Consider the following 22,534-nt stretch of genomic DNA (forward strand, 5'->3'; position numbering starts at 1 on the left):
TCTTAGCCATACCTCTTAGGTTCTCTTTCACAAAATTCTCTTCCTTTAAGGCTTCTTGTTGTGCCTCAAGAATCTGCCTTGCGAGGTTTGTTCTAATTGTCATATTCAAGGCTCTAAACCTGCGAGGTTCAGCCCTTTCTTTACGACTCAACGCATCCGCCACAACATTGGCCTTACCTGGATGATACAAAAGTTCACAATCGTAATCGTTCAATGTCTCAATCCATCTTCGTTGTCTCATGTTCAATTGTTTCTGATCGAGGATATGTTGAAGACTTTTGTGATCTGTGTACACAGTACTCTTGACCCCATACAAATAATGTCTCCAAATCTTAAGCGCAAAAACAACGGCCCCCAACTCTAAATCATGAGTTGTATAGTTCTGTTCGTGAATCTTCAATTGACGTGACGCATACGCAATGACCTTCTTTCGTTGCATCAAAACACAACCAAAGCCTTGACGCGAATCATCACAATAAACAACAAAATCATTATTACCCTCAGGTAGTGACAATATCGGAGTAGTAGTCAACTTCTTCTTTAAAATCTGAAAAGCAGCCTCTTGTTCATCCTTCCACTCATACTTCTTCCCCTTATGCGTTAAAGCAGTCAGAGGTTTCGCGATACGAGAGAAATCTTGAATGAACCTTCGATAGTAACCCGCTAATTCTAGGAACTGACGAATCTGAGTAGGAGTTTTCGAAGTTTCCCACATTTCAATCGCCTCAATCTTAGCAGGATCAACTTGTATCCCTTGTTTACTAACAGTATGTCCAAGGAATTGAACTTCTCGTAACCAGAATGCACACTTAGAGAACTTAGCGTACAACTCTTCTTTTCTCAACAGATCAAGCACTAACCTCAAATGTTCCTCATGCTCTTCATCACTCTTCGAATAAATAAGGATGTCGTCGATGAACACAATAACGAACTTATCCAGATAGGGTCTACACACACGGTTCATGAGGTCCATGAACACAGCAGGTGCATTTGTCAATCCGAACGGCATAACAAGAAACTCAAAGTGACCGTAACGGGTGCGAAAAGCAGTTTTTGAAACATCAGATTCCTTAACACGCAACTGATGATAGCTGAAACGAAGATCGATTTTTGAATAAACAGATGAACCCTGAAACTGATCGAACAGATCATCAATTCTCGGAAGAGGATAACGGTTTTTAATAGTAAGCTTGTTTAACTCACGATAATCAATGCACAAACGAAAAGAACCATCCTTCTTCTTAACAAACAGAACAGGAGCTCCCCAAGGGGACGAACTAGGACGAATAAAACCCTTGTCTAACAACTCACGAAGTTGACTCGATAATTCTTGAAGTTTAGAAGGCGCAAGATGATAAGGAGCACGTGCTACAGGAGCAGCACCGGGAACAAGATCAATTTGAAATTTCACCGCGCGTGGCGGCGGAAGGCCAGGTAAATCTTAGGGAAATACCTCGGGAAAATCTCTAACAATATGAACATCTCCAACGCTCTTCGTTTCTTTTTCGGAATCAACAACATGGGCTAGAATAGCATGACAACCTTTGCGAAGATGTTTAAGAACTTTCAAACAGCTAATAAGATTTAACTGTTGGCATTTCTTATCTCCAAAAACTATCAGCGGCTCTCCAACCACATTAGTAATACGAATAGCTTTATCATAACACACAATCTCAGCACGATTCGCAGATAACCAATCCATCCCAATAACAATGTCAAAACTACCAAGTTCAATCGGTACCAAATCTATCTCAAAATCTCTACCCGCCAGATTAATGTTACACTTACGATACACGGTCTTAGCAGTAAGCACTTTACCATTAGCTATTTCAACAACATAAGTATTGTCTAAAGGAGTTAACGGTGTTTTGATTTTTGGACTTAATTTACTCGACACAAAACTCAAATCAGCCCCTGAATCAAATAGTACATAAACTGATAAATCGTTGATCGAGAACGTAGCAGTAACAAGTTTAGGATCTTCCTCAGCATCTCTAGTGTTAATGTTGAACGCTCTACCACGTGCAGTCTCTGCAGTCTTCTTGTTGGGACAGGCATCATGGAAATGCCCCGGCTTCCCACACTCGTTACAAACCCTCGGATTACCACCATTATTCGACTTCCCATTACCATTACCATTCCCACCTCTATTACCAACATTATTACCATTATTACCACCTGCAGCAGGAGTAGCAAAACCCGGCAGAAGCACCGTACAATCCTTAGCAATGTGTCCCTGTTTGGAACACCTCTTGCAAGTCACGGTACAGAAACCATCATGAGCCTTGTAACAACGAGGACACACACACTGACTGCGGTTATTTGAACCAGAAGTATCCTGCTTTTTCTGCTGACCTTGGCTTTGATTGCGGTTATTATCCCACTTTATCTTCCCATTATCAGCTTTCTTAACAGTCTCTTCACTGGGTTCGGTTACAGCAGCCTTGCTTCTTCTCAAGATCTTATCATTCAACTTATGAGCCATCGACATCGCGACCTCAATAGTCTGGGGCTCACTAGATTCAACCCCATGTTCAATTTTCTCGGACAATCCATCAATGTAAGCTTCGATCTTAAGATTTTCATCGGCATAAACATTAGGGCACAACAAAGTCAACTCAAAGAATCTCTGCTCGTAGGCATCTAATTCGGTGCCCTTCATTTTCAAGTTTTTAAGTTCAACCTCTAACTTCTTAAGCTCACCCCTAGGACGGTAGCGGGTGATCATTCTTTCCTTGAAATTATTCCAAGTTAAACCATAAGCCACATCATTTCCCAAACTGTTAACCAAGTTGTTCCACCAGGTCAATGCACTATCCTTCAAAGTGCAGCTAGCAAAACTAACCTTGTCCTCCTCTCCGACACGGCTAACCCTAAAAATAGAATCGATTTTCTCGAACCAGCGGGTGAGTCCTATAGGTCCTTCCGTACCACTGAATTCCTGTGGACGACTTGCCATGAACGTTTTGTGGGAGCATCCCACCTGATTGTTGTTCGCATTAGCATTAGCATTCGCTGCCATAGCAGCAGCTATCCCTTCGTTAATAAGACGTTGCATACGGGCTTCGTTGGACTCTCTAGGAGGCATGATCTTCAAAACAGAATAACACAACCGTTAGTACTAAGAATAATACTAGTGTTATAAAGGAATAGATCGAGCACGAAAAGATTAACCATTAAAATAATAGTCAGTAAACACTATGAGTAATAACATGACAGTTATGATAGTTATAGAAATAACCACCACATGCATACATATTTTATGATAACATCATACAACATACATAGCACCTAACATACATGATCTACATTACGCATAATATAACATGCCAAGAGTCACAACATCGGAAATAAAATGTGATAATGATAATAGATGTCATAAAAATAACCATCCATACATAATGAAAAACATCCCATAACAAAATCTTAATAAAATCCTCGGCAAAACGTCGTACATAACCCAAAAATGTATGTATGAAAGGACATTAAGTCTTATGAAATAAGTAATCAATCATGAATCATCATATCACATCTGCTTAGAGCGGGTGTGATAAGCTGGGCCGACATGAGTCTCGGCAGAAGGCTCATACTTCCGCAACTTTCCTTTCACTTCTTCCAACTCTGCCTTCAAACCACGAACTGTGCTCTCGAGAGCCTCGAACCTAGCGTCAACTTCACGGTTACGCTTACGATTCTCGAACCCAACATTGTTCTTGAAGCTAACAAACGAATACATACTAGCTCGAATCTGGTCCATCATCTCGTTATGTGGCAAAGTATGCATACAATCACTAAGAGCATTAATACGCGTCACTTCATTGTAAGCCATGTTCATGTGAGTAAGGGTGGAAAAGTAGTAGTGAACAGGATCATCGATCAAAGGTTGACCAGCACCACGTCTGGCAGCAGCCGGAGGAGCAGGAGCACGAACGGAGTTGTTGATCGAAGTCGACATCTGCAAACAGTAAAACCACAAACCATATACCAAATAGGAATAAATGCTTACGATGTATCTCATACGAAATGAAATGCATAATAATGCTATAGCAAAAGGGTCGGGCTGTAGACTAGACTCTAATGCACCCTAAGAACCACGGGTTGACCACATTAAGACCGCCTAGTTCCCTACAACCAGAGCTCTGATACCAACTGTGATGGCCCCGTCAAAACACTTAACAGCTCCGTCACTTGGTCCCACAGCTTGATCGAACTTAAATGAATTTAACAAACAATATTGTATTTTTTTATTTCAAAAGTTTCCCAAAAATAAAATGCAAGCTTAAGTTTCATAAATTGTTTCATTAAAATCTGCCCAAATGCATGCAGACTCTTCTAAACACAGCGGAAGCATCACATAAACTCAAATACATGTGAAAAAATGCGAGTAAACTGTCAACACAAAGGTTGAGTGAATTATAGGTTTAAATAATTGAATAAACTTTAGACCGCAAGATTTAAAAATGTTAGAAAACATTAAACATTATTCCATTATCAATGAGCCACCTGGTAACCACTTAACCCTTTATTTACCCTTGCCAAACACAATAATAATATACACTGGACAGTGTATCTAAAACAAAATACGAAGTACTAAACATTCCGATTATAAATTGCTAGCGCGACTAGCTCGAAATTGGGTTGTCAAACCCGATAGATCTATCCGTAGGATTCGCGTTCACCGGTAGAAACCAATGATTACAGTTACCAGACTAGGGAATATTTTTGTCCAACTCACAATGAATAATTTAAATTTAATTGTCACTTGTGTTTAAACGTAAAATAAAATGCATGTAATCACATCCCAAAAATATACTTTGAAAAGTATGTAAAAACGGGACTATAACTCACCTTAATAGTAACGAAGTAACCAACACAATTAAGCGAACAGCAAATGCAGTACAGTGATCAGGAATGATCACAACGCCGACCTATAAATAAAGCATGTCGATATAAATAACTAACTTAGGTCAAGTCTTGGTATGATAGCTATTGTACATGTTGCAAGTAGTTATAGAACAATACTCAATATGCATCGGTTTGATCGGAACAGCTTACGGACACACACTTTCTATTTTTAGAAAGTTTCTATTTTTAGCAGGTTTCTATTTTTGGAAAGTTTCTATTTTTGGAAAGTTTTTATTTTTGGAAAGTTTCCAAATTTAGAAAGTTGCTATTTTAGGAAAGTTTATAAGTTAGGAAAGTTTTCTTAATTAGAAAGTCAACAAAAGTCAACTGAAAGTCAAAGTCAACTGAAAGTCAACTTAAAAGTCAACCTTGGTCAAACATAGTCAACGTTAATTTTAAAAGTGTAAGTTGTAATAATAATGTAAGTTATAATGTTTATTAAAGTTAAATATGTCTAATTATGTCATAACATAAGTTTAATTAGATTAAAATGAATTATTAAAGTTAATATAAGTTTAAATGATATAATTAATATAACATAAGTATTTAATTAATTAATTAAATATTAGTCATAATATAAGTATTATTAATTAATAATAAATTTTAAATCATATCATAAGTATTATTAGTTAATAATGAATTATTAATCATATCATAAGTTTCTAATTATAACCATTAAATCATAAGTATTTAATAATTAAATTATAATTAAATAATAACTAAGCCTTATAATAATCAAATAATTAATTAATCCTTATTATAAGTCTTATTATAATAATCTCATAATATAAGTTTAATACTTATCATAAGTATTTTCCATTAATAATAAAGTATTATTAATCATATGTTTAATTAAAATGTTATTAAATCATAAGTATTAATTAAATGATATAATAAATATATATCATAAGTCTTAAATAATAATAATTACTTTTTTTATCATAAGTAATTAAATGATAATGAAACCCATTATTTATATCATAAGTTTAATAATTAATCACAAGTTTTAAATCAAAAGTTCATCGGGTCGTATCTTGAGCCCCGGGTGTCGGTTTTCAGCGAGCCTTACATATATCTCCGCCTAATCAAACCACCCGACACTTTGGTACACTCAAGAACACACCAAGAACAGCCCACAAGTCGTGATGTACAGCCAATACACTACTTGGAACTTCAATTCAATCAAAATCGTGTTTTAGACGTAACGGGTGATTCGTGGCTCGGATTGAGATGACCCGAACATGAAAGTCCGTCCCACCATCAGTCCGAAAACACTAACACACCCTAAAGTCAACAAATATGGTCACAAAGTCGGACCAAACCAGGTTCATACCAATATCACAATTCAATCTTAACAAAATACCACTTTGATCATATCTAGGGCTCCGGGAATCGAAACGACATGAATCCGGAGTCTAAAATTAATGTCTTGATGAGAGGAACTCATCTAGATACTTTATTTTAACTTTTATAACAGTCAAAATATCATAAATACACGAAAAAGCTGCTGTCCCAATTTTATCAAACCGAAAACATGTGTTTACGAGTAATTCTTTGCATACAAACACCATTACAACAACAAGTAATCATCATACAATTAATATATAATCAAAATACAGAAAAATAAAGAAAAATCAAAAGTTCTAGGGTTAGAGTTTATACCCTAATCGAGAAACGGGAAGTATAATCGCGTAGAGAACGGAATGAGGAATCCGATTGTATAAACGATTTGATGATCCAAGTAATAAAATTGGTTGATGAAGATGATGTTGTGGGGTGTGGGTGCCGTCGCCAAAAAGGGAGAAAGGGAGGAAGGAGAGCAAAATTAGAATTTTAGGTTTATCAAAATAATGTGTAATGTGAAAAATGGAAAAAAGAGAAAGGCTCCTCCCCCTTATGGGGTTCGGCCGATTTGGATGGGGTGGGCCCCACTTGTGGGCCATCTTGCTAATGTGATTAAATCCTAGTGGCCCGAAAGCCCGAACGAATCCCGAAACGCGAAAACACGCTTACGCGATTAAAAATTCGGAGAGATAACAAACGCGCGACGAAAAATAAATATAAATACTATATATAATTATATGATCTTAAATTATCATATTTAAAATAATTAAGATTTAAATATCCCAAAAACGCGACCGTTGGTTTTAAAACCGAAAAGATTCGCCGGATAGAAATCCGCGACACGTAGAAACGTATAAATTAAAATATGAATACAAATTATTAATATAATAATATAGGTCATAGAAATGACGTAGCACAATTAACAGTTAACGGTCGTTAAATAATTAACTGTAAAAGATAACGGAAAAAGTAGGGTCGTGACAAGATATTAGGGTTTAGATATTAGGGTTTATAGGGTTTAGATATTAGGGTTTAGAAATTTAGGGTTTAGGGTTTAGATTTAGGGTTTAGATTTAGGATTTAGATTGAGTTTTTAACACGAACGGTTTAGAGTTTAGGGTTTAGTGTTTAGGGTTTAGGGTTTGGTATTTTGGGTTTATGGAATAAACCCAAAACACCAAACCCTAAACCCTAAACTCTAAATCGGGCTAAATTTTACTTCACAAAACATGAAGAAAAAAAACGTTCATATTCTTCACGAACAATATTATCTTGAATGTTATTTTTGTCGATCGTTTTCCCGCCTAAATAATAACATTCATCACGAAGTGTCTCTTATAAATGTTCATATTTTCGTGTGATCTTGATGCCGGAAAAAAAATTCCAAAAAAATGAAAAAAAATTAAAAATTTTGCTTCTCCCCGATTGGTTACTTTCCCATTGATCCTGCCCCTATATATATATATATATATATATATATATATATATATATTAAAAAAATAAAAAATATACACCTCACTAACTGAGGAAAACGACAGAAGTTGACTTTTTTAATAACATCCTACAAACAACAGATACATACTCAAGATTAAGATTAAGACATACTAATAATCTTGTATTTTCTTATCCATATATTTCATGAAAAATTCTATCATATGATTATAGGATCAACAACATAACTTACCAGTTCCATAATCACTTTTATACTAAATACTCCGTATGAACTCAACAACAGACTCCTTAGACCCACCGTACCCCAACCTAGGCAAACCTCCAGGAAGCAACGACTACTTATTTGTGGTCGGATTCTTCGTATCCGCTATCCTTATACTCGCCCTCGCGTACGTTTATTACAAGTGTAAGCGCTCTGATCAATCGCAACAACAACCAGCCACCATGGATGAAGATTCGTCTGATCGACACCTTTTAAGATTCTCACTAGGCGGCCTTCATGACGATGTCCTTGTTACGTTCCCAACGTTTCTTTACTCAGAGGTTACGATGACTCAAAAGGCCCATACTGCTACTGATGCCCAATATGGTTCAGATTGTGCTATATGTTTGGTCAATTATAAATCGACTGATGTTGTCCGTGTATTGCCTGAATGCAAGCACTTGTTTCATGTGAGCTGTGTAGATACATGGTTAAAGACTCATCCTACTTGTCCCGTGTGTCGAAAATCGCCAGTTGCAGGTTATCATAATCAAGTCAATGGAGTTGGTTGACTAATCAAGTTAACTCGGTGTGCAAGTATATGTGTAAAACTCATAATTTCAGATTATATTGTTGACTCTGTTTACTCTTATTTTCACTATTTGAGCTGAATGATACTAAATTTTAATTTTACATTTTTACCCGTATCCATAAACCAAAGCTCTATTTTCAAACCTCGTTACATATACAACAAGCATACCCAATTCACACATGCGAAGTATGTATGGGAACCTCCTTGTATATAGTTTTACAAATATATATAATGAGAATATAGTCAAAATTCTTGTTTGCAGCGTTGAAGAATATTGTTATCGTCGACGGAAATTGCATACGAAAGTGGTAATTGATCCTTAGGCACAAGCCACAGCGTAAAAGAAAAAAAAAGGCTATGGAAAAGGAGAAACCATCAAGACATGATGCAACCAAATCAACGAATATCGGTTTATTCGGCGCAACAAATCAAGAAAAAAATATGTTAAGTTTTTTTATTACTATTTATTTGATATTTGTGTTTCCTTTCAGTCCGAACTTTCGTGATTCCGCATCTCGGACTGCGAGGGATTGTTAGAATAGGATTATGATTAGTAAAGCCCGGCCCGTTTATGGGTTTAGGGTTTCGTACGCAGTCTATATATAGTGGTTAATAATAGTATAATCCTCACGGGTTTCATTGTCTTACAATTATGAGTTCGAGTTCTGTTTAAGACATTATTCGTGTAAAATCATATTGGTTGCGTGAGTCCTGAGTCATGTTTAGGAAAAAAATGAATTTCATTTAACTTATATCATTGATCATTGATTATAAAAGAATAATTAAATAAATGTGTTTTCTTTTAGAGAAAAATAGACGAAACCAAACCACAAAGCTACGAACAACCGAAACTAAATGACATTACGAAAACTAATTACAGTAAAAGAGAAGAAGGCATATTTTTCCATCCATTGTTTTCGTTGACAAGTCAACAAACACAAAAAGTGCGTTGCTTTTGGCCAATAAAGAACAAAACACACAAAACTTGTGTGTCCTGTTAGGAATACTAGACTTTAAGAGCCCATGTGTTGTACGGTTGGCTCTATTATGTTAAGTGTTAATACATTAGGTATTGATGATTGTATGTAAAAAAACATTTTAAATAAAACATAATAGTAGATATGAATACTAAATCAACGTTTTGATCCATTTGATAACCACTGCCCACAGTTTAGTTTTACAGAAAAGTTAACAAATTCAACTTGAATGCCTAAAAATTAGTATAAAAGATAACATAAGATATAGCTCTATCATAAATATCATTAATAAATAAAGTTATGTGTAAAAACCTAAGTGACTAAATTGTCATGAATATCATAATGAACACATTTAATATTTTCAAATGACATTATTAAGTTTATATGTTAAGTCCAGTATGGGACCCAAATCTCAAACCCACAACTACTACTCGTCCAAATTAACCACATCTCTCTCTATTTTACTTGCCCTAAAATCGATTGTCCCCTTCCAATATCCTTATTTCCTCTACAGCCATTCCAGTCAATCTAAAAACTCTCTATTTTATTTGCCCTAATAAATAATACTCCGTACTACAACTATTATGTACCACGCATGTCAGTTTAAGAACCGAATAAAGTGTTGCTGATTTATTGATTTCTGTTCAGGTATTTCCTTTGTTTTTTGTTTTATGGTTATTTCATAAATGTTTGTTGAATTCTATTTCGTTTGTAATGTAGTTACAAATCAAATAAAATGTTGATTTATTGATTTGTGCTTAGGTTGTTTGCAGCTTCTTGCAGAAGGTTTAAGGTATTTCCAATTTTTTATTTTTTTTTGGGGATTTCGTAACTGTTTATTGCATTCTATTTCATTTGTAATGTTTCTTCTTTGATTTGTTTTCTGTTATGTTGTTATTATTGTATGTTTTACAATGGCTAATGCATTTGTGGAGTGGTAAGTGTGATAATTTGCTTCTTTTATAATTAGACTTTCATTTAGTAGTCAATGTAAGTATTTTATTTATTTTTTTTTTATTTTTTTTCGAACAGCAATTTTGACATCGAATACTTTCATTTGTCACTCACTCACACGTTCGGTCGGAAACCTGAACCGCTAACCAGGGGACATCGAACCACAATCCATACGGGCATGTGGTCGAGCCTTTATCCCATCGAGCGGGCGGGTAAAACCTCCCTATAGGGTCAATATATTCCACCACTATTAGTGTTCAATTGGTTTGAATGTTATTCTATATGTAGTGGTTGTTCCTTGTTACATCTCACTAACAACAAACCATTTGTTATGTGTAGTGACAACGTTATACAGTGAACTTTGTGGACTGAACATGGACAAACTTTGATATGAAAACATACGAATCACTGAAAAAGCCGGTGATAATCGCTGCAAGCTCATGCTATGTCCACGACTACGAAGGTACATTCTCTAAACTAAGCTATTACACTTCTGTATAGATTAGACATGTACATTTATTCGAATCTAATTCTAATAAAAATTCAGTCAAATTAGGTACTACTAATGATAAACATATTCACATTGAATTTTTAAACCACTGCAATTACTTAAATGCATATTGTATCCACCACGCTTCTCCAACTAAAATTACTACAAATACCTACTCTGAAATTACCCGCATGTTTTGCCTCATACGTCCCTACAGATAGATATTACAAGTTAATGCCTTAGATTATTGTTTTTGCTATAGTTATCCATAGCCAACTTTATCCACTGTGTACCAAATTCAACCACTACTGTAGCACACACCATGATCACAAACCATCGCAATAACCACATTATATCGCTAAAAATATACAGCCTTGATGTGACTATCAACACAGGTCAATTACAACTTTCTGGAACTTCTGCAACTCACTACTCAGAAGTCAACCAATCAATAAATGAGTAAGCAATTGTACGGATCAGCTATGGATCACAACATCTGTATATTACATACAAGTGTCAACAATTTTGTATATTACATACAAGTATCAACAATTTTGTCAATTCAACTACTCTTTCAGACTAAAAATATTCAACCCACGTATCTTATAAATATGACACATACAAAATGAAACTCGCACACAATCTGATGCTAGAGTTGACAAGGAACGATATGAGGATACACATAAAGAAAAGTTAAAATACAGAAATCCAGTGGCAAAACTTATGGAGCATAACTCAAAGAGCTACAAGGTCAATAGATATCCACTTTAAAGAGTTTCATTATCATACATTTGAAGTGAACCCTTAACTCTAAATTAAAGTATCTTTAGATTGTAAATTTTCAGCATAATATTTCGTAAAATTTGATTTGTATGAAGGTTCTTTTTGTATCATTGATGGATGACATTCTAACAAAATCAAACTCAGTGCACTTTCTGCGTTTTCCAAATCACCGAAACTTGCTTTACCAGTGAAATAATAGGAAACAAAAGGAGACATGCAAGGCACATGATCATCAACCTTATGCTACTAACTAAAATAAGCCTGTCAACCTTATATTTCATCAATAAATGCATATGGTTAAATTTTGAAACAAACAGCCAATCATTTTCTTTACTCATTAGTAGGGTTGGAGAACTCGAATTTCGGGGAGATCTCGTTTGGACATTTTTTGGGAGATTTTGAACGTTGAGTTACATTGACTTTTTAGTGTTTTCAATATATATATATATATATATATATATATATATATATATATATATATATATATATATATATATATATATATATATATATATATATATATATTCATCAATAAATGCGTATGGTTAAATTTTGAAACAAACAGCCAATCATTTTCTTTACTCATTAGTAGGGTTGGAGAACTCGAATTTCGGGGAGATCTCGTTTGGACATTTTTTGAGATAAGTAAATATATGTATATCTATATATATTTTTAAGAGATTTTACAAGAAAATCCGAGAAATTCGAGAAATTACGAAATTTTACGAGAAAATCCGAGAATCATGGCTTTCACCAAGTTTGACCCCGTTGACCGAGAAATCTCGAGAGATGGACATCTCGTCTTTGTTGCCTTCTAAAAACGAGATCTCGGGGAGATATCGGGGAGAAATAAGGAGATGTACAACATTGCTCATTAGTACTAACATTACTGCAACCAATGAGCTTCCATCACCTACTTTCAGTTCGTCGTCAAAAACTGTAATGCGCAACTCATCAGATTTAAACCAAATTGGTGTTGCATGCGCAACTCATTAGTTTAAACCACATTGGTGTTGTACATTCTAGTTTATGACGGTGAATTGAAACTAAGTATAAGCGCAAGATGTTTGTACTAATGGGTAGAGAAGCTGACCGGCTATTTGTTTCAGAATTTGGTCAGATGAATTTATTGAAGAAATAAAAGCTTGACAGACTTATTCTTGTTGGTTCATAAAGTTGAATCTTTTGAAATATTTTGTTGACAATTTACATCCTAGAGTTGCTTTAATTTAGGGTTATAGATCTATTTTCGGTACATTCCAATATATGATAATGAAATTTTTGAGATTGAGGTTAGAACAATATGAAGGATGCATACGTTTCTTGAGGCCCCACATTGGCTTAGTGTGACTGTCAGTTAAATGCAATAGCCTCTAATGAACTAAATGTACTTGCTCGTTATCCCGTTGATCCCTTATAAAGCACTATAACCTTTCAAGTTTATAACGGTAAAGTTGATTCCTAACATTTAAAAACCATGCTTTTTAAGATTATGTTTATTCTTCAACAGTGGAAGTTTCTCAACGTGTCTTGTGTTTCGGTGGATACGCGCTTGACTTTATTGATATAATTGGCGTGGAACTTGATCTTCAACTTTTGTGAAAGGGGTTCGATACGCACATCAAATGTATGTGCCTGCAACCATAGCACTCCCTCCACCTTCAATCAAACCCAGTAAGCTAATGTTCATTACCCCCCTCACCTTTCCGGGCGTCAAATGACAATCCAGGATAAGGATAAAACTGGAGGCATCAAATGCAATGGCAAAGTTGCACGACATTGATATTTCATTTCGTCTTCATTTCTAGAATATATATGCATACTCAGAAACAAATAGAAAAGATCTTCATTAACTATATTCGGGGAATATGTCATAAGCACACCATGAGACCTTGAGAAATCCCACCAATGAAATGCGAAGTGTTCTTCAACTTCTAATGGCAATCCAGGAAGGATCACCTTGAATACATGTGCAAAGAACTTTTAAATTATTGACTGCATCAATTTCTATGTACAGGTTAGTTGCTTGATGTGGTTCCACTGTAAGAGAATCAACTTGATTCAATAATGTTGGATGCCACATCCCGCCAAAGTACTCATACAAATGTGGATAATCATTATGCATTTTCAGGAACTTGATCACATAACCTCTGTGAAATTTATTTAATAGAAGTCAGTAGAGATCATCAACTGGATTTAGGGAAAAATGGCAGCAATTCCACAAACTCCACTATAGTGACGATATTAAAATTTACTATATAACGATCATCATTTATCAATCTAAATAAAAGTGTACTGTGACAGATATCTTCAAGAATCCAATCCTCGCTGATGACAACTATACGTTCTATTCTCCTCATATCCGTGGGTCTTAAAGTTGAAATTAAGCCACCTCCGTTAACGTTAGAAATGCAAATATCCAGGGTACAGTGACAACCCTGTTGTTATAGCCGTGAACGAAAGATAGATTATGACAGATGAAATCGTAATAGAAAGGACTCAAGCTATCCTGCAGATATAACTCGGGATAGTTGTAGTTAACCAATACTTGTGACAGTAGTTCATCCACGAGTTGATCGAGTGGAAATCATTCATCATTTGAGGCTTCAATTAGAGATTGATTTGGGGGATTCATAAGTATTGAAGAAATAGCTTTGAATTCCGAAGTCAGCCCCTAGTTGAAGCCCCAAATGATAAAGGATTTCCACTCGATCAACTTCTGAATGATCTACTGTCACAAGTATTGGTTAATTACGACGTTCCCGTGTTATATATGTTGGGTAGCTTATGTCCTTTCTAGTACAATTTCATCTGCCACATTCCACCTTTCGTTCAAGACTATAACAACATGGTTGACGCTAAACCCTGGATATTTGCATTTTCTATTATTGACGGAGGTGTGGCTTAAACTTTGCTTTAAGGCCCCACGAATATGAAGAAGAATATAACGTATAGTTGCCATCGACGAGAATTGGATTCTTGAAGATATGTGTCACAGTAAGATTTTGTTTAGATTGACAATTGATGCTCTTAATATTGTAATTTTCAATCTCGTAACTATGGTGGAGTTTTTGGAATTACCGCTATTTTTCCCACCAAATCCATTTGATGATCTTTACCGACTTCTATTAAATAGAGATCACAGAGGTTATGTGATTTAATTCCCGAAAATGGATAATGACTATCCACGTTTGAATGAGTACTTTGGCGGGATGAGGTATCCAATATTATTGAATAAAGTTCATTCTCTTACTGTGGAACCTGATTAAACAACTAACATGTACCTAGAGATAGATGCAGTCAATGATTTTAAAAGTTCTTTGCACAATCTTCTTAGTAGGGGACACACATATATTCAAGATGATGTACGTCTCTCTTGGATTGCCATTAGAAATTGAAGAACACTTCTCATTTCATTGGCGGGATTTCTCAGGGTCCCATGTTGTGCTTATTATCATATTCGCCGAATGTAGTTGATGAATATCTTTTCGATCTGTTTAAGAGTATGCATATATATACCAAAATTGAAGACGAAATGAACTATTAGCGTCGTGCAACTTGTCATTGCATTTGATGCCTCCGGTTTTTATCTTGGATCATCATTTGAACAATGGAGATATAATCGTAAAAGAGGTGAGTCAGATAATGAACATTAGCTTACTGGGTTTGATTGAAAGTGAATGGAATGTTATGGTGTAGGCAGATACATTTACATTTTTGGATTTGCTCCCCCAGCATCAATAATTGACATTAACACACATAAAAAGATAAATACTTTGCTTCACGACCATGTGTGTGCGCACGTGCGTGCGCGCGCGCCCTTGCAATTTTTTTCCTCCACCCTTTTAAAAATTTCATCATTTATGAATTTTGAAAATACCACTAGATGGCCCTTCCCCATGTATTAACTAAACCCTTGAGAAGAGATCATCTTAATAGTAATTCTAGAATTTTGGACCTCTAAAACAAGGTTGTGTTACCCAATCAATTGGAATAAATAGTAACATTAAAAAACTTAAAACTGCTTGTGCCATCTTTATATAAAAAAACTTGGTTTGTTACTCCGGTTATAAGCAACAAATGACTCGGTAAAAGTTACATTATCATGCAATTTCAAACTAAAACCAGCAGCAGCCTATCAGTACTTCTTTTTTCAGCAATTCATACTAACCATTTTTAGTAAGAATATAAAATCATTTTCCCAACATTAGGCACAAGTATTAACTTAACTTTGGGGACTTCCCCATGTATCAGTAGTATAATAAAGATCATCGATTAATAGTTCTAGATCTAGGTGGTTCCAATCGGCATAATTATTAATCGTTGTTCTTGGTTCTACAGTTGATATCAGGGAGAGTCCCAAAAGTTAAGGTAATACTTGTGCCAAATGGCATAGAAAGTGATTATATATTTCTTACAAAAAAAGGTCGGTATGAATTGTTGGAAAAAGAAGTACGGATAGGTTGATATTGGTTTTTAGTTTAAAACTGGATGATAATCCAACTTCTACCGAGTCTTTTGTTGCTTATGACAAGATTGGCAAACCAAGTTTTTTGGATATGAACATGGCAACAGAAGTATTGCTATATTGAGTTCTTTAATGCTATCATTTAATCTAATTAATTTGGTAACAGAACTTTGTTTAATAGGCCTAAAATCTGGAATTACTATTCAAATGATCTCTTGTCTAGGATTTCGTTAATACATGTGGAAGGGCCATCTAGTGGTATTTTCCAAATTTATAATGATGAAATTTTTAAAAGGGTAGAAGAAAAAAATTGTTAAGAAAACTGAGATGTTTAGAGGTTCTGCATTATGTGCAGGTGATTGCGTACTGATTAAAGGTCCTGTTCAAGATGGGAGTGATGACATCATCCGATTTCTTAATGATAATTCTTTTAGTTTCAAGATCGATCAAAGATAAGGTTGTTGCACTCCATCACAATGCAATGGTATATGGGCGTACTCTTGTGTCACGAGGAGTGTGGTTAAGTAAACCTAATACATTGATTAAAAATATGCAAAAGTGTGCAGGAAACGAATATAAGCCCGTAAATTAACTCTCTCTGGAAACAAGTAACAAATGGAAAATACAATCAAATCGTTTAAGGTTATAAATATGTGGAGGAGCTACTGCGCGTGCCACCGGAGCTCTTCGTTCGCCGTCATGAACCATCATCCGTGCACCTCTCCGCCATCATTCGTCCGGCAGCAGCAACTCTTCACCTTCTACGTTGGTTAACTCATTCGTTCTCTTAAAGAACACTAAACTAAACCGAAGTCTCCAAAATGGCCCCTCCCACTTTATGTCACCCAATCTATATCTCTATGTTTTAGCAGGGTTTATATTTACCAAATTTAATCAGTTTTAATAAATTAGTCTTTGTGGCATTTCGTCAAACATCTTGTAGGCACTATACTCACAAGCACCTTTTTAAACCTTGCGTGTAGGGTTTAATGAGGTTTCTGTATTGTATCTAGTATGATATTTGATATGTTAATTTGTTCACAGAAAGTGACCCCACCTGCAGAATTTACTGTAGTGAAAGGGGCACTTGAAAGTGGTGGGCCGGTTTTGAAACGGACGTATGAAGATGAGGAGATTAGTATATCCGTAATGCGAATGGTTAATATTCTCCCAGTAGTTGATCCTGCTGAAATTGATGCTGATGATGAGATCAATTAGTTGTTTCTTCATGCTGAGATATCGAAACGTGGCCAAGGGTACCTGTTGCATTTTCTGTGTGGGTTGTGTCCAGATGCTTTAGGAATTCACAAGGAAGAAACGTTAAGACATAAGCATGAAACCTCAGGGCTTCTTGAAGTTCCATCTAGGTACAATGGTCCTATTTTTGAGTAAGTCATTTCATACTGCAATTAGTAGGTAGCACTAATTACTAAAATACAATGACTGTAATCAGTATCCAAATGATTAACTAATTTTTTTTTTTTTTTTTTTTTTTGTAATAAACCAAAGCCGTTAATGACAGAATGAGGGATGCATTTCATGGTTACATCGAAAAGAGAGGTATAACCAATAGTCTGTTTCCTTTCTTACAAATTTGGCTTTACGTTAAGGATCATCGTAGACTCGTAGTCTTATGCATTGGTTCAAATCTGTCAGGATATGTGTTAAGAAAAGCAAGTAAGCTTTAACATCAATTTCACTTAGTTTGTCAGCTGAATTTGAGACATGTAACACTCGTTTTATTCCTTTATCGATGTGTCCTGCTTCAAGCTTAGCACATTCTAAAAATATCAATTTTTGGGAGAAAGGGTTCCCTTTAATTTCTCTATCTTTATGATATGTTTTACACTAGATTTCATAATAGGAATTCGTTTACCACATTATAATATTATTATGCATTTTGTAATCATTTCTTCTTTGATTTGATGCTACTTGTGTTGATTACTTGAATCAATTTTCAACATCAAAATAAGAGTATAAGAGCGAAAACAAAGTGTCATCACAAGTTTTGAATTTGAAAAGCATTCTATGTGAATTTTTTGAAAGTAACGATGGGCTGCGATTATGATATTTATGGCGGGCAACACTTGGACGTTATACTTTCTCTACGATTTCAATTAATTAATGGCTTTCCTAAAGTTAAAAAGAAAAATAAGTAATTTAGCTAAAGAGAAAGTAATTGATCTTTAGTCCTTGTTCTTGAAACGATGTTAAATATGACAATTGTATGTTGTATGGGTCGAAAAGAGAAATAATAATGTTTCGAAATCTAACAATGATTCTGTATGAGATGTATTGGGCATCTAACATGCTTGTTACTAAATTCGGAACATTGCACATCCATTCTTATCTTGTGAAAGTTAGGAAAACTAATGTTACGTAGTTTTCTGATTATAAAAAAATAAATTAAAATTTTTGTAAATTGATGAAGGTATCACTAGTGTCATTGCACACACAACGTTTTACTAGGTTTTGTAGTTGCCACAACATGTAGTTGTTCTATGATATCTCTTTTGTCTCTGCGAGTAATGACTGTATCTACTATACGACTGTCATACGTTGTACATGTATTCATCAGTCACACTTTGTAACTAAATATGTAACAAGTGTATAGTATTCAAATAATAACAGTCTGAGAGGTGAACTACCAATGCATCATCTATGAAACTTTGTTAGTCATTTACTCATTGTTCATGCACAATGATTAGATTTAAGATAAGGGTGGGGAACAATGGGCCATTCATATGTGCATCTTCAAGAAAGAATGTTTCATTTTTCTTTTCTTTTTTTCTTTTTTTTCCTTCTTTTTTTTTTACCATCAATTATAAGTGGGTGGGTGGTTGGTGGGTACTAGACTACTGGTAGGATTGTGCCAACTGTGAACTCCCAACACACTGTGAGCTTTAAATTATAAGAGATATTCGATCCCTTTTACCATCACTTTTATTTAATGGCTCTATTAGAGTGAACAGTCAATTTATTGGCGACTTGACTGTCACTTAGAGTCTAAATTGAACTCCATGCATGTTTAAAACCTATGGAAATTTGATTCTACCATTTTCATGGCGCCCCACACTTTATTTTCTATTTTTTTTTAACCTACTTTTTGGCATGAGGTTCATTCGAAAGCAATTTCTCTATTCATAGAACATTGAGAGGGAGGACTTTCTCTACTTTTGGAGCGTTTCATTTCAGGTGGAGAAATGACTTCTCTTCATTTTAGGATAGATGAAGGATTCTCTACATCTTATCTCTCACATACCCCAGTTTTGTTGTTGTTGTATTGGATCCCTTTTATTTGTATTACGTATGAGTAATGTTCGTGATTGTACTAGAAGGCCAAGGGAATCAGAATCAAATCAGGATGTTTGATCTGAGATGAATTAGAAATTTGTGTAAAGCTGATATCAAAGTTCTGAAGAAGCAACCAATCTTTCATGAGATCTACAATATGTAACAGGCGTTGCAGTTCAATCAAGCTGTTCGTACTTGTTATGCTTATGATTTGTGTGCTTAAATGTTTTATTATTCAATTTGGTTGTATTCGTAAGTGAATTGTGAACTGTGTGGGCTTTGAATTTGTGTTGATGAACTGTAATGTTGAACTCATAATATGTTGGTTTTGTGAATTTTAAACTTGAAACGTTAATCTTTTATGTTACTGATTTGTCTTGTTATATTTTACATTTGGTTATTTGTTAAATTGATGAATGGCGAACTTTAAATGTTGATTGTTCAAGTCATAAAGTGCAAAGCGTGGATATTTCATTAAAACTCGTTGTGTGAAACATATACATGAGTTAGTCGAGGTGGATCTTCAAGCCCTGGTTTTTTCTTTAACCCAAGTGTGGGTTAACGAGGTGAGTGACTTGTCGGACATTGAGCGGGTGACCTCATACGTGTTTTCTTTGGGGGTTTTAGCTTCCTCGAACTAGGCTATTTGGCGTGCCTCGAATTTGAATGTTAATGATGGTGGTGTGTCGTCTCAAGTCTCGTCGGGCAGTGTTAATTCAGGTGCGATGTTTTGTCAAGACATCTCCAGACCATTCAGGAGGTCCCTTCCGAGGTCTAGGTTGATCATGTCGGTAAGGATGTACCCGCTGTAGAGGTAAATGAGGGCATTGACACGTGTGATTTCGAGATCCCTTTTGGGAGTATACAAGATGTTTTGGCCAGTGCAATTTTAAAATACAAGTCCGTATTCGAATGGAGTGGTGTAGGGGATGCTTATTCTAGTAAGTCGTTTCATGGGAATGTTGGCAGTGCAATTGAAAAAATTGTTAAAGATGGAAATCCTAATGTTGTGGTTAATTATGGGATTACACTTGGTAAATTTGTATCATCTCCTGTGGATAAGGTGTTGAAAATGCATTATAATCTATTATTATTATCTATATATATAATATATAATAATATATAATATATAATATATAATATACTAATACATAAAAATAGTTAATAGTAGATGGCACCACCCGTAAATAACTTCAACTTTATCCCTAACTTCATAACCTCCTTAATCTACTTTCAATTTTCTACACTTTCCCCCCACACTTTCTAACTCTCACTTTATCAGTCCTATTTTCCAACAATTTGACCCCCTACTTTTTAACTCTTACTTTCTCAGTCCTACTTCCTAACAAACTAACAAACCGTCAACCGTTTTTAAAACACACAACGGACCAAACGTTTACGCGCGGTTCATCAATCCTATATATACTAATTGATAAAAATCATGAATACTACTATATATAATAATTGATAAAAATCATGAATAGTCAAGTTTTTCAACTTTATATTTTATTATACATATATCTATTAGACAAAAAACATGAATAGTTCCGAGGGTAATTGTAACGACCCGGCAAAATCGTCATTGACGGCGCCGTTAACTTAGGTCCCGTTGCGTGGTCATAGTCTCTATATGAGACGCGTTTGACCAAAATTATGTCGCATTCATTTAAAACGTACAAGACTTACAAAGTTTATTTTACCAAACAGATCGACAAGGAGTTTAAGTGTACAAAAGTTATAAAGTGTAAATGAAATAACTTGCGACATAATTAGTTTAAAATCACGGTTTGCTATAAATAGCGAAAGTATGTATGCTTAAAGTTTGAATCCAAAAGCGATATCCCTAGCGTATGCATGTATGCTTGACTCCAAGCAAGTAATCAAAGTGTGCGGAAGCATGTATCAAGTAGCCAAGTATGAACCTGAGAAACATATAGAAAACTGTCAACGAAAAACGTTGGTGAAATCATAGATGTAGTAATAAACGTTATTTTTGAACCACAAGATTTAGTATCTCCATAAAATTGATCATCCAAAAGTTGCATTCCAAAAGTTTGTTCGCGAGCACCCAATTATCAATGCTTAACATTCCTTCCATAGAACCCCATCACAATAGTGTTAGAACATACACTGTTTCTCGAAAATATATTTCATTCGTAAACGGTAGCGAACCGTTTGAATGAGGGTTTGTCAAACCCATATGGATCCATACAACATAAGTTCTCGCTTACACCCGGCAAGTGTAACTAATGATAATCGAATTGAGGATTTTGTTCTAAACTCGCTGTAGAATGTTTGTTTCATCGGACTTGTGTTCAAAACATAAAAGTAAGTAGTACAAGATGTAACAAAGTATATGTTTCTCAGCTCAAGATTTAAAAGTATAAAAATTGTTGAAAAGGTGGGACTATGATCTCACCTCGAGTGCACGAGTATAAATGTACTTCACAAAGTAAACGTGTGCATGATAGTTGCTTAGCCTTGACCTAAACAAGTAAGTTGTATCAATTAACCGATTACGACACAAGGTCGGGCAAAATGTGTTCAATTAGTCCTATGGCTCGTTACGACTCGAATATATAGCATGTGAGTCACGTTATCAAGTTTCATGCAAGAATCAAGTATAAAAGCACATTAGAACGATTGCATAAGTGTTTGTTAAGTTTGACTAAAAGTCAAACTTGGTCAAAGTCAACGAAAAAGTCAACATGGTCGGGTCGGGTCCCGAACTATTTTTCCGAGCTTAGAAATCATATATGAGCATGTTGGCCAAGTTTCATGTTGATCGGGGGTGCTTAGCATACTTAGAATTAAGCAAAAATTGACATTTTTGGGCAGTCTGCCTCAGATGCGCCGCATCTGAGGCAGATGCGCCGCATCTGCATCTGTTTCAGCAATTCTGGGGCAGTTTTCACTTATACGATTTCAACTTCAAACGATCATAACTTTTGACTCGTTAACATTCAAAACACATATCTTATATCGTTGGAAAGGTAATTTAAAGAGGAATACAACTAAACATATTTCATGAATTAGTTCCATCATTAACAACAATGAAAACCTCAATAAATGA

The 22,534-nt window shown here is 35.1% G+C and overlaps 2 protein-coding genes and 1 long non-coding RNA gene across 3 annotated transcripts; all 3 read left to right on the top strand.

The window, feature by feature from the left end:
* The first annotated feature begins 7,968 nt into the window (after nucleotides 1–7,968).
* LOC139863392 (RING-H2 finger protein ATL70-like) lies at nucleotides 7,969–8,475 on the top strand. Its single transcript, XM_071852028.1, has one exon. The coding sequence runs from the start codon at nucleotides 7,969–7,971 to the stop codon at nucleotides 8,473–8,475; it is 507 nt and encodes a 168-aa protein (XP_071708129.1).
* Nucleotides 8,476–9,735: 1,260 nt separating this feature from the next.
* On the top strand, nucleotides 9,736–10,890 carry LOC139862667 (uncharacterized). Its single transcript, XR_011764248.1, has 3 exons — nucleotides 9,736–10,120; nucleotides 10,235–10,265; nucleotides 10,766–10,890. It is a non-coding gene; the product is annotated as an uncharacterized lncRNA (long non-coding RNA).
* Nucleotides 10,891–16,555: 5,665 nt separating this feature from the next.
* On the top strand, nucleotides 16,556–17,855 carry LOC139863393 (uncharacterized). Its single transcript, XM_071852029.1, has 4 exons — nucleotides 16,556–16,651; nucleotides 17,212–17,325; nucleotides 17,386–17,534; nucleotides 17,690–17,855. The coding sequence occupies exons 1-4, from the start codon at nucleotides 16,556–16,558 to the stop codon at nucleotides 17,853–17,855; spliced, it is 525 nt and encodes a 174-aa protein (XP_071708130.1).
* Nucleotides 17,856–22,534: the final 4,679 nt, after the last annotated feature.

Source organism: Rutidosis leptorrhynchoides, chromosome 8, assembly GCF_046630445.1.
Source record: "Rutidosis leptorrhynchoides isolate AG116_Rl617_1_P2 chromosome 8, CSIRO_AGI_Rlap_v1, whole genome shotgun sequence".
Lineage (NCBI taxonomy): Eukaryota > Viridiplantae > Streptophyta > Magnoliopsida > Asterales > Asteraceae > Rutidosis > Rutidosis leptorrhynchoides.